Below are 21,733 nucleotides of genomic sequence, written 5' to 3' on the forward strand. Positions count from 1 at the left end.
CTATGTCTAACCTAGACAGCATACTAAAAAGCAGAGACATTACTTTGCCAACAAAAGTCCGTCTAGTCAGAGCTATGGTTTTTCCAGTAGTCATGTATGGATGTGAGAGTTGAACCATAAAGAAAGCTGAGCACTGAAGAATTGATGCTTTTGAACTGTGGTGTTGGAGAAGACTCTTGAGAGTCCCTTGGACTGCAAGGAGATCCAACCAGTCCATTCTGAAGGATATCAGTCCTGAATATTCATTAGAAGGATTGATGCTGAAGCTGAAACTCCAATACTTTGGCCACCTAATGCAAAGAACCGACTCATTGGAAAGACCCTGATGCTGGGAAAGATTGAAGTCAGGAGGAGAAGGGAAGGACAGAGGATGAGATGGTTGGATGGCATCACTGACTTGATCGGCATGAGTTTGAGCAAGCTCCAGGAGTTCGTGATGAACAGGGAAGCCTAGCATGCTGCAGCCCATGGGGTCATAAAGAGTTGGACACGACTGAGGGATTGAACAACAACAAATGTACCTCAAATGTTGAGGTACTCGTTTTGTTTTTTAATCGTTGTTATTTTAAGCCATTAGGTTTTGAGGGGGCTGTTACAACCGATAAAGGATTTTTATCTTTATATGTTTAACTTTATACTTCCAAACTGTTTTCACCAGTGTACACACTGACAGTGTCTGGGAGTTTCCATTGTTTCACTTCTTCACTAATCTTTGGTAATGTCCAATTTTAAAATGTTTGTTAATCTGATGAGTATGTTTGTGGAATCTTGGAGTTTTAATTTTCGTTTTCCTAATTACCAGTGAAACTGAGCACATTCTCCTGTGTATATTGGCTATTTGAATATCCTCTTTTATGAAGTACCTGTTTAAATACTATGTATACTTTTCTGTTAGTTTATCTGTCATTTTTTTTCTTACTACATTTAAAATATTCTTGGTGTTAGTCTTTTTTTGGGTTATATGTGTTAAAAATAACTTTTTCCAGTTTGTGATTTATCTTTTTATTCTCTTTGATATTTTTTGGTGAACAGAAGTTTTTAATTTCAGTAGTAAAGAGATTAGTCTTTTGCTTCATTACTAGTGCTTTTGGTGTCTTGTTTAAAAAAATCATTCCTCAGTTCAAGAGCAACTAGTATATTCTGTAGTATCTCACAACAGGATTACACTTTTGCTTTAAAATTGGTTCTCTGATCCATTTGGGATTATCTTTGCATATTATGTGAAGCAGGGGTCAAATTTCACTTTTTTTCTGAAATAGATGTGTAGTCATCCCAGAACTATTTATTGAAAATAAGTAGTCCTTCCACGTGTATATGGTATATAAATATATGTACACACATAAGAACATCCACTGGTCTGGATTCCCGGTTTTATTTCATAGGTCTTTTTGTATTTTCCTGCAACATTGTCACATTGTCTTAATTGCTCTAGTGCTATAATAAAACTTCATAATTGATGGAACAAGTCTTCCCACTTTTTAAGAGTATCTTGGCTGTTTTTCATTATTTGCATTTCTGTTTCTGTATTAATTTAAAAATTACGTTACTGAATTTTGCAAGAACTATTAGGATTTGTCTGAGATTGCATTGAATTGAGTTTTTCAATTTGGGAATAATTGGCTTCTTTTCACTTTTGAGGCTTCTGGTATATGAATATGGTGTATTTCTTCATTTATTTAGATATTATTTAATCAAGTTTTATATTTTTCTGCCTAAAAATCTTAAACATGTTTTGTTAGATTTATTCTAGCTATTGCAAATGTTATTTTAAGTTTTATTCCCAAGATTTTTTTCTTAGTGTACAGGAATACAGTTGGTTATTGTGTATTATTTTTATTTCTCTCTAGTTTGCTAATTCTCCTATTTTTTCTAGTATGTCATTTGTAATTTTAAAAAGTTATTTTTATTCACAGTTATTTCATCAGTGAATTGCTTTTGTCTATATGGCTTTTATTTCTTTTTCTTGCTTTCTCATACTACCTTTAATAAAATGTAGTGGTAATTGAAATTCTTGCCTTATTCATGATCTCAAAGAGAATGCTTTCAATTTTTTACTATTAAGCATGATGTTGCTGAAACCTTTTTGTAGATTATGCTGATTAAGGAAATTCTCATTTGCTTATTGTTTTCTGAGAGCTTTAAAAAATATCATAAACAATTGTTGCATATTTTCAGATGCTTTTAAAAAAATCTGTGATCATGTAGTTTTTTTCTTTTAGCATCTTAGTATATAGAATTACAGTAACTGATTTTCTATTGTTAAATCTTACGTTTCTGTGGTAAATTTACTTTATTATCATACATCATTTTTATCCATTATTAGCTTCAGTATGTGCTTATTTTGTTTAGAATTTGGATCTACTTTCATGAGCTATACTGGTCTATAATATTTCATTTCCATATTTTGATTCCTTGTTTTGGTATTATCTGTATGGTTTAAGTCCTTTGAAATTTTTTCTGACACTTTACTGTGCTATCTGTAGATACGGATTTTTAAAAATCCATTGTGGACTAACTACAATTTTTTCCTCTGTAATAAAATAGAATTTATGTCAATTTAATATACATACACTATGTACATTAAAGAGGATAACTATAGCTTTAAGGATGCATATCAAAAGTATTAGAGGTGCTCTGTGAAGGTTTGGAAAAGGAATGGAATTAGAAACCAAGCACACAGGAGTCAAGTACAGAATTCTGCATGGACTGAAGAGGTGAGCCGTGAACTAAGTACAATTAGTTTAACGTGAGATTAAAACAAAGGGATCCTTTTCTTTTCAGTTTCTCAGTCAGAATTAAATCAAATGCAGCATTTTTTGATTCATTGGGATTCTTGATCTGAAGCTTGATGTTTTCTTCAGTTTTGGATCAGATCAGATCAGATCAGATCAGTCGCTCAGTTGTGTCCGACTCTTTGCGACCCCATGAATCGCAGCACGCCAGGCCTCCATGTCCATCACCAACTCCCGGAGTTCACTGAGACTCACATCCATCGAGTCAGTGATGCCATCCAGCCATCTCATCCTCTGTCGTCCCCTTCTCCTCCTGCCCCAATCCCTCCCAGCATCAGAGTCTTTTCCAATGAGTCAGCTCTTCACATGAGGTGGCCAAAGTACTGGAGTTTCAGCTTTAGCACCATTCCTTCCAAAGAAATCCCAGGGCTGATCTCCTTCAGAATGGACTGGTTGGATCTCCTTGCAGTCCAAGGGACTCTCAAGAGTCTTCTCCAACACCACAGTTCAAAAGTATCAATTCTTCGGCGCTCAGCCTTCTTCACAGTCCAACTCTCACATCCATACACGACCACAGGAAAAACCATAGCCTTTACTAGACGAACCTTTGTTGGCAAAGTAATGTCTCTGCTTTTGAATATGCTATCTAGGTTTTGGATAATTCTCAGTTATTAGGTTTTCAGAATATAGCCTGTTTCTCTCTTCTTTGGGGAATGGTTTTATAGCCTCTCACTTTATACTTCATCTTTCTTAACTTTCTTCTGTACTTTGCATATTTTAATTTCCTTACTGCATCCTCCATTTGTACCTGATCTATTTTCTAGTACACTGATTCTCTTTTCAACTATGTCCAGTCTTCTACCAAACATATGGATTGAGTTATCAATTGTTGATTATATATTTTTCATACCTAGAGATTATACTTGGATCTTTAAAAATATCTGGTATTCTTTGCAGATATAATAGTTTCAACCTTGACTTTATTTCTTTAAACATACTAAGCATATTTGTTTTTAAAGTCTGTTTGTGATAATGCCAGAAATCTACGGTATGTATGTGCCTTTTTAAACTTGTTCTCATAATGCAGTGCTTCTTTCCATGCCTAATTATCTTTATGTGCTACTCACTCTCCCTGAAAAATTATCCAGAAGATTCTTTGAATACCTACAATAAAGAGACTTTTTATTTGCTTAATCGGCACTTCCAGTATGGAAACATTTAAAATCATATTCACAAATTGATGTATCTTTCACTATCCTGTGAAGTAACTTTTGTTAACAAATTCATCTGAAGTTAAGTTTTTAAACATTTCTTGTGATGATACTTTTTGTTTAATCTTCTCATTCTTCCCCTCCCCCTCCCTTTTCTCCTTTAGGATTTATTTGCTTGGCACCAAAGTAACTCTCCTATTGAAGATGGTTATTTTTGCTTCAATTTTATCTGAGAGTTAACTCTTCTGAATTCTACTTAATATAGTTGGTTTTTTATTAGGCTCCCTGCTTTGGCAGGCCTTAGGTTTGAATTCCATGTCTCTTAAGCCAGAGGCCACCAAAGCTGTTACTAAATTTTATATACCATGTAACATTCATCAGCAAATTCAATAAGGTAGTTTCATTCATTGAACATAATAAACCACTTAAAAATAGCAGTTTTCATTCATGTGTGATGTAAGGCTGTCAAATGAAAAGTATTCCTTATAATGGGCCATTGTCCAAGAAATCCATTTCACTCTGAAAGTAGATTCCACCCCTTTGCTCACCTTTTCAGTCTCAGACAAGTTTCACAACAGAAAAATATTTGTGAGCAGAGAAGTCAAATTCAGGAAGAAACTTAGATTACTTTTTTGTTTTCTCCTGCCAGTAGCTTCATAACCACAGAGTTGAGTTTGGCAAACTTTAAAATTCTATTGACCTGGGATTTCCCTGGAGATCCAGTGTTTAAGACTCCATGCTTCCACTGCAGGGGGTGCAGGTTTGATTCCTGATCGGGGAACTTAAGATCCCGCATGCTGGGCGGTACAGCCAAGAAAAAAAAATCTATTGACGTAATCAGTGAGCATCATTAAGCTATAACAACATAAAATTCATAGTCAAAATACCTTGATTTATAGAGACTAAAAGGAACTTGACACAATAAAAGTGTTGATATTTTATTAAAATAAAGGCAATTTAAAACAGCATCATACATCATTTAGTAATGTAGAACTCTGTTTTAGTCAACTCTGAAAAGTTGAAAGGGCTACGGTATCTTTATTTCATTAACATGGAAGAACATTAGGGTTCCAAGCACTACAAAAACAGTACAATATAGTGTTTGGGGCAGGGACTCCGGAGTCAACGTGTCCGTTTTCAAATTCTGCTTTCATCACTTATTAGCTGCGAAACCTCTGGAAGTTTACTAACCTCTGTGTTCCTTTGTTTCTTCACCTGCAAAAAATGGGGATGATGATTTTACTTATCCAAGAAAGATTTGTTTTGAGGATTGAGTTATAATAATATATATTATGAGCTGAGACCCCCACCTGGCAGGTAGTCTGTGTCCTTTAAGTGTTAACTGTTATATTTCTGAACAACTATTTGTCTAAAAGCCTTCACCTGAACACATGAATTAGCAATAGAATGGAAAACTGAAATGGAATGGAATACTACATTTCTGTTAAGACGGAACAATGGGAAACTTGAAGATAAGTTCCCGTTGCCCTCTTCTTACTGATATCTCTTGACACATCACCACAAGTTGTGGAACCAGTCCTCTTCATCTCCAGAGCACATATCCACTTACCTTGATGTCTGCTTCATTTGGACATCCAAAATCCATGTCCAAAACTGAACTCCTGAACTTGCCAGCCCTGCCTCCCCAAATGCTCCAGCCTGCAGTCTTCCCTCCACTGTTCAATCCACCCAGGTGGTGCTCAGGCCAAAAACTTCAAAATTATCCTTGACTCCTCTCTTTGTCTCACCTCACATGCAATCCATCAGTCAATCCCACTGGCTAGGTCTTTGATACTTTTAAGATTTTAAAAATATTTTATTTGGAATTGTTGTTTTTAGTTGGACTGTTAGTCCAAATAACATAGCCCATTATTTTTAGGAATGGAAGTTTCCCTTTTATAAAGTTTCTTACATACACAATTGTGATGGTTAATTTTTTTGTCAAGTTGGCTATGTCACAGTACCCAGATACTTGGTCAGACATCTGTGTCTGTGAAGATAGTTTTTAGATGAGATCAACACTTAAATCAGTAGACTTCGACTAAAGCAAATTACCCTTTATAATGTGGATGCTATGCTATGCTATGCTATGCTATGCTATGCTATGCTAAGTCACTTCAGTCGTGTCTGACTCTGTGCGACCCCATAGACGGCAGCCCACCAGGCTCCCCCAGCCCTGGGATTCTCCAGGCAAGAACACTGGAGTGGGTTGCCATTTCCTTCTCCAATTATAATGTGGATGGGCCTTATCTAATCAGTTGAAGGTTGTAAGAAAAAAAGATTGAGGTTCCCTAAGGAAGAAGGAATTGTGCTTCCAGATTACCTTTGGACTTAAGTTGTAGTATTACCTCTTTCCAGGGTCTCCAGCCTTTTGGCCTGTCCTAAAGATTTTCGATTTGTCAGACCCCACAATCACATGAACCAATTCCTTGAAATAAACCTTTTTATATATATACTCTATTAGTTCTCTTTTCTCTGAAGAACATTTACTAATACAATACCTATCAGGATGGCTAAAATAAAAAGTAGTAATAATACCAAATAGTGGTGGGTCTTTGGAGAAACTGAACACTTGTACATTGCCAAATAGGGTGTAAAATGGCATAACCACTCTGGGAAATAGTTTGACTTTTAAAACTGAAAACTGACTCAATATTTATTCAGCCCAGCAGTTACACTCTTGGACACTTATCCCTAAGAAATGAAGACATTTGTTCATATAGAAACTTGTACATGAATGTTCATAGCAGCTTTATTCATAAGAGCCAAAAACTGAGAACAACTCAGATGTCTTTCAGTGAGTGCATGGTTAAACCATAATATGTCTATACCATGGAATATTGCTCAGCAGTAGAAAGGAATGAACTATTGATATGTACAACAACGTGGATGAATCTCAGTGTAATTATTATAAGTGAAAAAAATCCAGTTTCAGTGGGTTGCATGATATATGATTCCATTTATATAATATTCTGGAAATAATAAAATTAGAGAAAAGATCAGTGTAGTGGGTATGGAGACAAAGAAGCTGCATGAGGGAGCCTATGTTGATGGTACAGTTCTATATCGTGATTGTAGTGTAGTTGAATGAAGCTGTATGTATAATAAACTTTCATAGAATTATAAACACAGACACATACACAAACTAGTGTATGTATAATCAGTAAAATAATCATAAGCTCTCTGAGTTGTACCAGTGTCAGACAGTTTTCTTATTGTCCTGTTACTATACAAAATGTTAACATTAGGAGAGGCTGAGTGAATGGTGCATAGGACTCATTGTACATTTCTTTGCAGCCGCTTGTGAATCAATTATTAGAATGAAAAGTTGAAAAACTTCTTGCAGCCTGATTCATACTTTTTTCTGGGTTGAGAAACACATTTAAATGCCTTGGTTTATAGCAAAAGGCAGTTATCACATTCCCCCTTTCCCAACTTTGTTGGGTTTAAAGATTGCATTTCTGTTAATTAGTATTCACACTGTCCTTACAAAATGCTTTATATCAAAACAAAGTTAAGAAGCACAGTATCTATCTCAGACTTGGTATGATCAGGTTAGTACTGAGTCAAGCCTTGTCTGTAACATTAGGAACCCAGTCTTTGGGTGGTTAGGAGCAGAAAATTTGTTCTTAAGGGTACTAAGGTAAAAGAAAAAGCCTCAGCCACCGAGAAATAGAATAGGGTCATTGTTGCTGAGTGTTTTGTGTATCAAGATCAGAATAACAGTGATGACAAAATTGTTATTCAGTGTTAAACCTGGAGGGTTATGGGATACAAGTTGTTTTATTTTTACGATGACTGTGCTTTTACTTGAAAAACCTAAATAAATTTTTTTCAGTTAAAACCTATTTATATTACAGGAAATAAATGTTAATATGGAGAACGATTTTAAGACTGAGTCAGCATCATCTGCCTTCTCTCTTCAAAGTTCTTCAGAGACATTGTTTTCTATTCAACTATTAGATTTCAAAACAAGTTTACTGGAAGCATTAGAAGAATTACGAATGAGAAGGGTGAGTTTCTTTTTAAAACATTAAGTCAGAGAACTTGATTTTGTTCATTATTTTTTTGTCTTAAGGAGAGAAAAAGACAACAAAATAGCTTCTTATTTAGAAAAAAGAAATCTAGCCTCGCTAACAGAGTAAAAGAGAAAAGGTCAGATTTAGTCAACATCTGGAGGTGGAAAAGAAGTTATAAACCAAGGTAAAAAATAAAAGAGATTTCATAAGCTAGCTAGCATTGAGTGCCTTAGAATGCATAGATAGCATTACAGTTGGATACTGTGACTGATTAAAAAAAAAAGAACTGCTGTTTCACAGTACAGTTTTGATAGATACTAATGAAATGATTAAATGATTAAATAAACAAATAACATGATTAAGTGACAATAAATATATGTAGTATTTTGACTTCAAATAATAAAATATCCCTGTTTTTAAAAACGATAACCCTGAAATTTTTAGTAAGGGGATATCTAGTATTAAATTGTAAAAGATGTTTGGTTTTAGCAGGAGATTTGTATTGGACAGAAACCCTGAAAAGCATTTCATTTCTGAGACTCTGAATTTGCAGAACAAGTTATCACCTCTGTGTTAGATTTGAGTTGGTAAGATTCTGAGATGAAAAAAATAAATTCTTAATCTTTGTAATAATGATCTAGGGATGAAGTAATTAGGACTTACATGTAACTGAGGGTAGATTCTCTCTACCGTAGAGAGAATCAGTAAAATTTGGTGACTTCCTGGAAATAAAGTATAAGTAGGAGTAAAAAAATAACCTGAAACAGTTTTATTTTTATGAACCCTGTTTTAAGATTTTAAAATACTGAAATTTGTTGTCATAATAAGGAAATTTAATTACCATCCTATATATAAAGCTACTTTCAACCAATGTAACAAAAGTCTATTAAACAAAGAAGAAATTATGCTTTAAAAAATAGATATCTTGGATAAGTTTTGAAAATAACTTTTTTATAAAACTAGCTTAAAATAGTATCTTTTCTGAATAAAGTCCCCTACTATTATTGTGTTGCTGTTGACTTCTTTTTTTATGTCTGATAATATTTGTCTTATATATTGAGGTGTTCCTATATTAGGTGCATATATATTTATACTTGTTATATCTTCTTTGATCTCTTGATCTATGTAGTGTTGTTCTTTGTCTCATCTAATAGTCTTACTCTTTATTTTAAAGTCTATTTTGTCTGATATAAGTATTGCTGCTCTGGCCTTCTTTAGGTTTCCGTTTGCATGTAATACCTTTTTCCATCCCCTCACTTTGAGTTTTAATGTGTGTCTTTAGATCTGAAGCGAGTCTTTTATAGACGGTGTATATATGGGTCATGTTTCTGTATCCATTCAGCCACTCTGTGTCTTTTGGTTGTAACATTTAGTTCATTACATTTAAGGTAATTATCATTATATATGTTCTTACTGCCATTTTGTCAATTGTTTTGGATTTGGTTTATAAGCCTTTCTTCCTCTTTATTCTTTTGTGATTTGATGACTGTCTTTAGGGTTATGTTTGCATTTCTTTTTCTGGTGTATATCTATTATAGATTTTTGGTTTCTGGTTTACTATGAAGTTTTTGTATAGCAATCTATATATATTCATGATTGTTTTAATTTACTCATCTCTCAATTTCAAATGCATTTTTAAAACCCTACATTTATACTCTACTCCCCTAATTATTGCTGTTGTTGATAGCATATTTTGCATCTAATTATTTTGTGTATCCCTTAATTGCTTATTGTGGATATAAATAATTTTGCTACTTTTGTCTTTCAGAACTCTGCTAACTTTGTATGTGGATGATTTCCTACCTTTACTGTTTCTTTCCCTTTACTGATGAGCTTTTTCATTTCCTAATTTTCTTGTTTCCAGTTGTGGCCTCTTCTTTTTTCTCCTAGAGAAGTTCCTCTAACCATTGCTGTAAAGGAGAAGATATTTGCAAGTGATATGACCAATAAGGGGTTAATATCCAAAATATATAAACAGGTCATATAACTCAACATCAGAAAAACAAACAACCTGTTTAAAAATAGGAAGGAGCACTGAGTAGATATTTTTCTAAGGAGGATATGCAGATGGCCAACAGGCACATGAAAAGATGCTCAGCGTTGCTAATCATTAGGGAAATGCAAATCAAAACCAAACTGATTCATACCCATCAGAATGGCTGTCATCAAATAGAACACAAACAACAAATGCTGGCAAGGATGTGAAAAAAAGGGAACCCTCATGCACTGTTGGGGAATGTAAATTGACGTAGCCGCAATGGATAACAGTATGGAGATTTCTTGAAGAACTAAAAATAGGACTACCATATGACCCAGCTACTGCACTCCTGGGTATATATTTGAAAGAGCTCAAATGCTAATTCAAATAGATGCATGTACCCCAGTGTTCAGAGAAGCATTATTTAGTTGCCAGGATGTGGAAGCAATCTAAATGTCCATCAGCAGATGAATGGATAAAGAAATTGTGGTGTATTCACACACACACACACACACACGTATACATATCCATCCATCCATCCATTCGTCCATACATGTACAGTGGAATACTAAAAGTGAAAATGTTAGTTGCTCAGTCGAGTCTGACTCTTTGAGACCCCATCGACTGTAGCCCACCAGGCTCCTTTGTTCATGTAATTCTCCAGGCAAGAGTACTGGAGTGGGTAGCCATTTCCTTCTCCAGGGTATCTTCCCAACCAAGGGATTGAACCTAGGTCTCCTGCATTGGAATACTACTACAATACTACAATGCTGCTGCTGCTGCTGCTAAGTCGCTTCAGTCGTGTCCGACTCTGTGCGACCCCATAGACAGCAGCCCACCAGTCTCCCCCATCCCTGGGATTATCCAGGCAAGAACACTAGAGTGGGTTGCCATTTCCTTCTCCAATGCATGAAAGTGAAAAGTGAAAGTGAAATTGCTCAGTTGTGTCTGACTCCCAGCGACCCCATGGACTTCAGCCTACCAGGCTCCTCCGTCCATAGGATTTTCCAGGCAAGTGTACTGGAGTGGGGTGCCATCGCCTTCTCCGACAATACTACAATGGAATACTACTAATCCATGAAAAATGACATTTTGCTGTTTGCAGCAACATAGATGGAAGGCATTATGCAAAATGAAATGTGGAATCTAAAAATTAAAACAGACTAGCATGTGTGTGAAAGTCGCTCAGTCGTGTCTGAGTCTTTGCAACCCCATGGACTGTATAGTCCATGGAATTCTCTAGGCCAGAATACTGGAGTGGGTAGCCTTTCCCTCTCCAGGGGATCTTCCCAACCCAGGGATTGAACCCAGGTCTCCCGCATTGCAGGTGGATTCTTTACCAGCTGAGCCACAAGGGAAGCCCAAGAATACTGGAATGGGTAGCCTATCCCTTCTCCAGAGGATCTTCCTGACCCAGGAATTGAACTGGGGTCTCCTGCATTGTAGGTGGATTCTTTACCAACTGAGCTATGAGGGAAGCCCAACAGACTAGTGAATAAAACAGAAAAGTTGACTCATGGATAAAGAGAACAAACTAGTGGTTACTAATAGGGATAGGAAAGGGAGGAGGAGAGACATACATGGGTAGGTGAAAAAAAGGATTATTATGAGGTTATGTGAAAAAGACGCTTGCTCCTTGGAAGGAAAGCCATGACAAACCTAGACACTGTATTAAAAAAGCAGAGCTATCACTTTGCCAGCAAAGGTCCATGTAGTCAAAGCTATGGTTTCTCTAGTAGTCATGTACAGATGTAGTAAGCTAAGCGCTGAAGAATTGGTGCTTTTGAACTGTGGTGCTGGAGAAGACTCTTGAGAGTCCCTTGGACTGCAAAGAGATCAAATCAGTCAATCCTAAGGGAAATCAACCCTGAATATTCATTGGAAGGACTGATGCTGAAGCTGAAACTCTGATACTTTGGCCATCTGATGCGAAGAGCCAATTCACTGGAAAGACCCTGATGCTGGGAAAGATTGAAGGTAAAAGGAGAAGGGGCGGCAGAGGATGATATGGTTAGGTAGCATCACCAACCAGATGGGCATGAATTTGAGCAAACTCCGGGAGATAGTGAAGGACAGGGAAGCCTGGAATGCTGCAGTCCATGGGTGACAAAGAGTTGGACATGACTTAGCGACTGAACAACAACAACAATGCAAAATCATGTATGTGAAACTTCTGAGAATTGTGAAGCATTGTAGAATTTGAAGAATCTTTCATTCAGTAATAATAATAGAAAGCACAAATGGGAAATCTTAAAAGCAGTCAGAAGTGGGAAAAGATTATTTTCAAAAGAACAATAATACTATTCATAGTGGACTTCTTGATAATAATTGCTCAGTCCAGGAGACAGTGGCATGATAATTTATAGTGCTTAAAACAATTTTGTTCCCCCCCAAACAGCCTCAAAAATGATATCATGAGTATTGAATGAGTTTCTCTAAGTGGAAGAAGTAATTATGTAAGTCTTCATACTAGGCAGTGCATTTGTATGGATCTGATCTGATCTGGAAGAGGCAAGACTATGGGGATAGGAAACAAATCAGTAGTTGCCAGGTGTTGAAGGATGGGATAGGGATTATCTATAAATGGAATGCATAAGAGAATTTTGAGGAGTGATGGATTTTTCTGTATGGTACAGTGATGGTAGAAACATTTCTCCATGCTTCTGTCAAAATCCATAAAACTATACACCACAGTGAACTATACTATATGCAACCTTTATAAAAATTCAACCAGAGTGTGGGGAGAATTTCAGGATGGAATGCAGACTGTGAAAATATGTTTCACCATTACTTCAGTGAAAGACGTGGGTGGGAAAAGAAGCTGATTTAAGAACTTTAGAGAATGTACGTTGAGTTGATCAGTTCAGTCGCTCAGTCGTGTCCGACTCTTTGTGACCCCAAGGACTGCAGCACGCCAGGCTTCCCTGTCCATCACCAACTCCTGGACCTTGCTCAAACTCACGTCCATTAAGCCCATCCAACCATCTCATCCTCTGTCGTGTTGAGTTGATACTGTAAGGCTGAAGACAAAAATGCTTAAATGTTTGCATTAAACACTCTCTGGTTGGCAGATTTATTTTTCATGGGAGTAATACCGAGACTACTTATAGCTATGCTAGGGTTGAACAAATTAAGCAGGTTATAGAGCTGGGTAGAATTTTTTTCTCTGTTGAAGGAAGAAGTTACAAATAAGTATGTGTTGGGGGAGGCTAGAATGAATTCTGTGGTGTGGGATTAAAGTTGAAGGTATCACTATGAACTCATTTAGTATAAACAGATACAGAAATACAGACATGTATACACATTGGCTAGACTATATACATAGATTTTCTGGCTCTGCTGAAAGGGCATAGAGGTAGCAACACTCCCATAGCAGGAACCATCTATAGTACTCACTTTTTGGTTCTATATGTCATTATCTAATAAAAGGAACCAGGACCCCTTGAAGAAGTGGTTTATTCTAGAGTTGGATATCTTGTAGTGCTGGAAGGTACTTTAAGAAGGTACTTAAAACAGCATGTCAAAAGGGTACAGAAACCAGCCTTAAAGAATTCCCATGAACATAGCTGGAAGAATTTGAGCAACAAAATAAATGATGATAGTATTGGATTGTAACCCAAAGAATAAAATAAATATCCATTGTACCCTACTAACATAAGTGAATGATAAATAAATGAGGGAGATGGGACAAATCTTTTATCGCAATTAATAAATGTAGAAGGAAGGAGAGAAACAGAAACCACCCTTAAAGCATCACAGTAATAATTACTGCAGGCAAGATCCACAGATGAATGCTGAAATTAGTGGATGAAACTTCAAGGAGAAATAGAATAGTTGTAGTACCTTTCCCAAATTGTTTAGTAAGTTACTGTGATGGTTTTATACATGTTCACAAATTGCTTGATATTCTTTTCTCTAGGAAGTGGAGCTTAATTTCCCTCACTTTGATGGTGGACTAAGTTTTAACAGATAGAAAATATAAAGGGAAAAATAGTTTACTGTGGAGAAACTTGGCAAATACCACCTTCACTAAATGATTAAGTTTAAGATCCCCAGAAAGAATTGGTGTGGTTCAGTAATTCGTGTGAACATCAGGTACTCATGATATGATGTGATGAGAAGGGAACTTTACTGCTGTGGTATTCTTGAAACCTAGTTTAATCATGAAAAAATAGCAGACGAACACCATATGTAGAACATTCTACAAGATAGCTCCTCAGTGTTTGTCAGAGCAAGGTCATAAAAAACAAGAGAGAAATTATTACAGATTGGAGGAGTCTAAGGAAACATGATTAACCATAACATGGTGTCCCGTATTATATCCTGAAACAGATATTGGTGGAAAAACTAGTGAAATGTGAAGAAACCTTATAGTCTAATCAATAATATTATAACAATGTTATTTTCTTAACTTTGATAAATGTACCCTACTTATGTAAAATTTAAAGTTAGGGAAGCTGGATAAAGGGTATATATGAACTCTACTATCTTTATAAGTCTTCTGTAAGTCTAAAATAATTTCAAAATAAAAAGTTTGTAAAAGGAAATTTAGACTTTGAAACTGAAAGTTCAAGAAATACTATAGTAGAAATCAATATGATTCTTTTCTTTTTAATTTTAAAGAGATAATAAGCAAGCAAAACTATATTTGATCATTCATTTAATATTTCGTGAACACTTATACCAGGTTTTAGAGAATATAATACCATGTAATAATAAAGGATTGCAGAATATACTCTGAGTCTGGACAATGAAATGTCTCATTTTACTAAGGGGAGTGAGGAAAGCTTCATAGAAGAAATAACTGATGCAGAGATGTTGTAAATGAGTAGGAATTTCGGATCAGTCTTTTTCAAGGTTTATCAGTTATGTTGTTCTTTTCAAGGAATTAATTTTCCCCTTTGATTCTCTCTGTTGCATATTTGTTTTGTGTTTTATTACTATTCACTCTTATCTTTATTATTTCCTTACTTTAATTTGTTCTTTTTGTCTTGAACTTCTAAAGATGGTATTTAGTTGATTAGTTTTCACCTTTGTTCCTTTTCTAATGTACAGCATTTAAGACTAAATTTTTCTCTTAGCATGCCTTTAGTTGGATCCCACAAATTTATGTAAATTCATTAACTATATTATCTACATCTTTATTATCACTCAGTTCAGATTGTAATTTATTCTTTGACCCATGCATTATTTAGATGTGTACTACTACTTCTACAAATATTTGAGAGTTTCATTTTACTTTCTATTAACTTTAAAAAATTTTTTTGGATAATTTTATGTCAGATTATAAGCTTTACATAATTTCAGTCACATAATATTTGTGGAACTTTGTTCTCTAGTCAAGCATATAATCAAATTTGCTGAATAGGCCAACAGAGATGAATTCGAAAAAAATATAATATGTATTCTGTGTTTCTTGGGTGTAATATAGAATGACTGTGAATTTGGTCAACTTTGTCAATCTTGTTCAAATCTTCTGTATAATTATTTATTTATTTTTTGTCTGCATTTTCCTTCTCCTTTTTCTTTTTCTGTACATATTTCAGTCTGGTTATTTTTTCCCCTTCCTTTCAGTTAATGAATTTTCAGGTTATGTAGTTTGCTGATTAGGTCAATCTGTTGAGTTCTTAATTTTCCTTCTTATATTTTCAGTCCTAATATTTTCATTTGGTTCTTCTTTTATAACTTTCATTCCTCTGCTGAAATTGATATTGTCATATAGTTTCTTGCATATAGTTTCATATATTTAAAGTCGATATCTATATATAGTATATATATATCTATGAACAGTATGAAAAAGCAAAAAGATATGACTCCAGAATATGAGCCCCCAGGTTGGTAGGTGTCCAATATGCCACTGGGGAAGAGCAGAGAAATAGCTCCAGAACGAATGAAGAGTCTGGGCCAAAGTGCAAATGACACTCAGCTGTGGATGTGTCTGGTGGTGAAAGTAAAATCTGAGGCTATAAAGAACAGTATTGCATAGGAACCTAGAATATTCGGTTCATGAATCAAGATAAATTGGACATGGTCAAGCAGGAGATGGTGTGAGTGAACATTGACATTTGAGGAATCAGTGAACTAAAATGGACAGGAATGGGTGATTTTAATTCAGATGACCAATATATCTACTAATGTGGGCAAGAATCCCCTAGAAGGATTGGAGTAGCCCTTATAGTCAACAAAAGAGTCTGAAATGCAGTACTTGGGTGCAGTCTCAAAACCAACAGAATGATCTCTGTTCATTTCCAAGGCAAACCATTCAACATCACAGTAATCCAAGTCGATGCCCCAGCCACTACGGCCAAAGAAGCTGAAGTTGAACAGTTCTCTGAAGACATACAAGACTTTCTAGAACTAACACTAAAAAAAGATATCCTTTTCATCATAGGGGATTGGAATGCACAAGTAGGAAGTCAAAAGATATCTGGAATAACAGGCAAGTTTGGCCTTGGAGTACAAAATGAACCAGCACAAAGGCTAACAGAGTTTTGCCAAGAGAACACATTGATCATAGCAAACACCCTCTTCCAACAACACAGGAGACGACTGTACACATGGACATCACCAGAGGGCCAGGATTTAAATCTGATTGATTATATTCTTTGCAGCCGAAGATGGAGAAACTCTACAGAGTCAGCAAAAGCAAGATCGGGAGCTGACTGTGGCTCAGATCATGAGTTTCTGATTTCAAAATTCACGCTTAAATTGAAGAAAGTAGGGAAAACCACTAGGCCATTCAGGTATGACTTAAATCAAATCCCGTATGATTATACAGTAGAGGTGATGAATAGATTCAAGGGATTAGATCTGGTAGACAGAATGCCTGAAGAACTGTGGCTGAAAGTTTGTAACATTGTGTAGGAAGCAGTGACAAGAACCACCCCCAAGAAAAAGAAATGTGAGAAGGCACAATGGTTGTCTGAGGAGGCCTTACGAATAGCTGAAAATAGAAGAGAAATGAAAGGCAGGGGAGAAAGGGAAAGATACACCCAACTGAATGCAGAGTTGCAGAGAATAGCAAAGAGGGATAAGAAAACCTTAAGCGAATAATGCAAAGTAATGGAGAAAAACAATAGAATGGGAAAGACTGGAGATTTCTTCAAGAAAATTGGAGATACCAAGGGAACATTTCATACAAAGCTAGGCACAGTAAAGGACAGAAACATCAAGGACCTAAGAGAAGCAGAAGATATTAAGAAGTGGTGGCAGAATACACAGAAGAACTATACAAAAAAGGTCTTAATGACCCAGATAAGCTTTACTGGTGGCTCAGGTGGTAAAGAATCTCCCTGCATGCAGGAGACATGGGTTCAGTCCCTGGGTCGGGAAGATTCCCTGGAGAAGGAAATGGCAACCCACTCCACTGTTCTTGCCTAGGGAATCCCATGGACACAGGAGCCTGGTGGGTTACAATCCACGGGGTCACAAAGAGTCAGATATGACTTAGCAACTAAACAACGAACTCTGATGGTGTGGTCACTCATCTAGAGCCAAACATCCTGGAATGTGAAGTCAAGTGGGCCTCAGGAAGCATTATTATGAACAAAGCTAGTGTAAGTGATTGAATTCTAGCTGAGCTATTTCAAATCCTAAAAGATGATGCTGTGAAAACGCTACACTCAATATGCCAGCAAATTTGGAAAACTCAGCAGTGGCCACAGGACTGGAAAAGGTCAGCTTTCATTCCAATCCCAAAGACAGACAGTGCCAAAGAATGTTCAAATTACCACACAGTTGTGCTCATTTTGTGTGCTAGCAATGTAATGCTCAAAATCCTTCAAGGTAGGCTTCAGCAGTACATGAACTGAACATGTCTAGATGTACAAGCTGGATTTAGGAAAGGTGAGGAAAAAGAGATCAAGTTGCCAACATCCGTTGGATCACAGAAAAAGCAAGTGAATTCCAGAAAAACATCTACTTCTGTTTCATTGACTATGCTAAAGCCTTTGACTGTGTGAATCAACAACAAACTGTGAAAAAGTCTTAAAGAAATGGGAATACCAGACCACCTTACCTGTCTCCTGAGAAACCTGTATGCAGGTCAAGAAGCAATAGTTAGAATCAGACATGGAACAATGGACTGGTTCAAATTTGGGAAAGGAGTACATCAAGGCTGTCAATGAGTATATTGTCACCCTGCATATTTAACTTATATTAAGAGTACATCATACAAAATGCCAGGCTGACTCATAAGCTGGAATTAAGATTACTGGGAGAAATATCAACAACCTCAGATATGCAGATGATATAATTCTAATGGAATAAAGCAAAGAGGAACTAAAGAGCTCCTGATAAGAGTGAAAGAAGAGAGTGAAAAATCTGGCTTAAAACTCAACGTTCAAAGAACTAAGATCGTGGCATCCAGTCCCACCACTTCATGGAAAATAGATGGAGAAAAAGTGGAAACAATAACAGATTTTATCTTCTTGGGCTCCAAAATCAAATCACTATAGATGGTGACTGCAGCCATGAAATTAAAAGATGCATACTCCTTGGAAGGAAGCTGTGACAAATGTAGACAACATATTAAAAAGCAGAGACATCACTTTGCCAACAAAGGTCCGTATAGCTAAAGTTATGGTTTTTCCAGTAGTAATCTATGGATGTGAGAGTTTGACCATAAAGAAGGCAAGAATTGATGCTTTCAAGCTGTGGTGCTGGAGAAGACTCTTGAGAGTTACTTGGACAGCAAGGAGATCAAACCAGTCAGTCTTAAAGGAAATCCTCTGAATATTCATTGGACTAAAGCTTCAGTACCACCTGATGGGAAGAGCTGACTCGTTGGAAAAAGACCCTGCTGCTAGGAAAGATTGAGGGCAGGAGAAGGGAGCAACAAAGGATGAGATGGTTGGATAGCGTCACTGACTCAATAAGGTGTGAGTTTGAGCAAACTCTGAGAGATAGTGAAGAACTGGGAAGCCTGGCATGATGCAGTATATGGGGTTGCAAAGAATTAGACACGACTTAGTGACTGAATAACAACAATACCTATAAACTCGAATATATGGACCTGTAGATCTGTTTCTGTTGTCTCTTTTTTTCCTTCATTTTTGGGTCATTTGATGTTTGGTGGGGTGCAGCCAAAAAAAAAAAAAGTAATGATTTGCTAAGGAAATTAGTAGGAAGGAAACTGGGTAATTAATGGTGTAATTCTTGCTGGGATAATCCCATGGACAGAGGAGCCTGGTGGGCCACAGTCCATGGGGTCAAAAAAGTCATACATAACTGACCAGCTGAACATGTGTACAATGTGGTAAATAATATTAAGCAGCATTTCAGTTCCCCGTAAAATTAGTTGTGCTGTCATAACCCTTTTGCAGTTATAATGATTTGTAGAATCTGTATCTTAAACTACATGGAAAACTGGGAAAATGAGTGTTATCCACATTGCTGAAAGTAACATTATAATATACTTCTACTGTGTTAGGATTTTGGTATAACTTCTTGCTTTTTATTAAAAATTATTATTTACATTTTATTTGAACTTTTCACTTTTTTTCATTCTTCAGGCAGTTTTCAAAAATCATTAATAAAAATTCTTATTAAATTGTCAATGAGAAAAAAATATGATAAATTTGGTAAGGAAATCCCATATGAAACTTCAATAAAATATCCAAGAATATAGAACCTTAAAAAAGACTTTAAAAACTAAACTTTAAAGTGTTTATTTTTTATTGGCTGCCTTAGGACTACAAGGATTTTATTGTTTTTACAAAAACAATAAAAGAGGAGTAATTTGCTGGTTTATTTACTCTTTATAACCTTTAGAAAGTGACATGCTTTTTTTAAAGTACTTGCTTCAGGCTGTAGTTTTACACGATGGACTGTGCATTGGTCAGGCCTCTTCAATTCTTGACCCTGAACAGATTTAGGGACGTAGTATATATAGCAGGCTCTTGTCCAAGTAGCCAAAACTGTGACTGGGTACTTTCATTCTCCTTTTCAAACTCATAATCCACCTCCTACGAAATGGCCCAATTCAGTTTTTCATATTGTCTAATACAATATTAATCACTCTTTCAGAGGGTTTCTTGGTTTGATTAAGTACCAAGTATCAAAAATAAATATTTCTAATATGCATGGAATAGCCTAAATGTTCACACTTAAAGAAAAGCTGTTTCCTAAGAAAGAAATTTCTTTTTTAGGAGCTTTTGAATTTATGGTTATCGAGCTGTTGCAGATTTTGTTTATCTCCTTAGTTGAGGTTTGGTAGTTTGTTGTTTTGGAATAATTGGTCTGTCTCTGTAAGTTGTCACATTTATGACCATAAACTTGTTTGTAGCATTCCCTTAACTTTTTAATGGCTATAGAACTTCTGTACATGGTTTCTTTTAGCATTTTGCACATATTTTAAAATTATTGATTTAAAGTCTGTCTAGGTCCATTGTCTGCATTTGCTCAGGAACAGTTACTATTAAATTGTTTGTTTGTTTTCCTGTGTATGAATCACTCTTCTGTTTACCTGGATGCCTTATAATTTTTTGTTGAGAAATGGACATTTTGTTGAGAAATGGGCATTTTGAGTATGTGACAGCTCTGGAAATACGATTCCTCCTCCTCTATAGGGTTGCTGCTTGTTTTTGTCTCTGTTTAGTGACTTTTCTGAAATAATTTTAAGTCTTCAGTTTTTGTCACGTGTGCCATGTTCTTAGCTTAGTGATCAGCTAGTGCTTTGTCTGACAGAGATAGCCTAAAATACCTGGAAGCAAAACAAACAAGAAAACCTCTCAGTCTTTGCAGAAGAGCTGTCTGTGAGTGTGTGTGTGTGTGTGTGTGTGTGTGTGTGTGTGTGTGATGAGTGTGTGTGTGTGGTGACAGTCCTCTAACACTCAACCAGTCCCCTTTCAAGTCTACCTGTCAAAGTTTCCAATAGAAGCTTCAGATTTCTCTAGTGATACTTCTGTTTATTGTGCGGACAAATTCAAGAATATTACAGTATTTTAAACAAAATCAGAGTTTTTCTAAATAACTGCTTCCTGGCTGACTTTAGACTTCCTCCCTTGATTTTGGGTCTCTTTGTGCTGCTTCCCAGAGAGGGTCTGTCTTTGCAGCTCTTCCAGCTGTATCTCACTGCTTAATTAGTTGGGTGGTGGTATCAGGTAGGGAATAGGAGCATTTTCTGATGTTTCTATTAAGCCCTCAGTCTTTAGTGAGCCTGATTCTCAAGGTGAAGCCTTCACTAGAATTCTGATCCCTTTTCTGTATTTAATGGTAGGCCTAGAATGTATTCCTTCCCCTGCCCCAGTGATAGAACTGTTGTTTTATTTTTGTAGCCTTCTCTCAGCTTCAGGGGGTTTCCACAAGTGCTCTCATGCTACAGTTTTTATTGCCCTACCCTCCGTAGATTAACGGTTTTGTTCTTTCAAGGAGATAAGAAAGATAGTCTTGTCTAAGTAAGTTTTTAGTGTTGTCGGTTGATTCCTTTTCCTAGCTACAGAGGTTTTCCACTAGTGTCCTTAGATGTACTTTTGATTTTCCTTTCCCCTGCAGATTAAGTTTTTGGTCTGTAGTAGATTTAGGGAAGATGGCTTGTGACTGCTCTTCTCCTCTCCAACCAGTACCACAGGGGGAAAGTTTTCTCAGATTCTTTCCTTCCTTTTCTGTAAACACCTAGTGGGTTTCATGGAAGAAAAACCTGTCAGAAAGCATTAACCTCCTTATTTCTCTAGCCATCAGGAGATTCATCTTCTTACACCAGCCCATGCTCTGCCTTTAGAAATGTATTAAGGACTTGTAGCTGAGTTTTCTTATCAGTACTCAGTGGCTTATGTTCCAGGTACGCAAATGCTG

General features: G+C 36.2%; 1 protein-coding gene across 1 annotated transcript in view; it reads left to right on the forward strand.

Moving 5' to 3' along the window:
• The first annotated feature begins 7,818 nt into the window (after positions 1-7,818).
• Positions 7,819-21,733, forward strand: part of CCDC73 (coiled-coil domain containing 73) — a 111,752-nt gene continuing 97,837 nt past the window's right edge. Inside the window, exon 1 of the mRNA XM_005890875.3 lies at positions 7,819-7,956. Within this exon, the coding sequence (XP_005890937.2) occupies positions 7,819-7,956 (138 nt within the window). The remainder of the gene's footprint in view (positions 7,957-21,733) is intronic.

The sequence above is a fragment of the Bos mutus genome, chromosome 15, assembly GCF_027580195.1.
Source record: "Bos mutus isolate GX-2022 chromosome 15, NWIPB_WYAK_1.1, whole genome shotgun sequence".
Taxonomy (NCBI): domain Eukaryota; kingdom Metazoa; phylum Chordata; class Mammalia; order Artiodactyla; family Bovidae; genus Bos; species Bos mutus.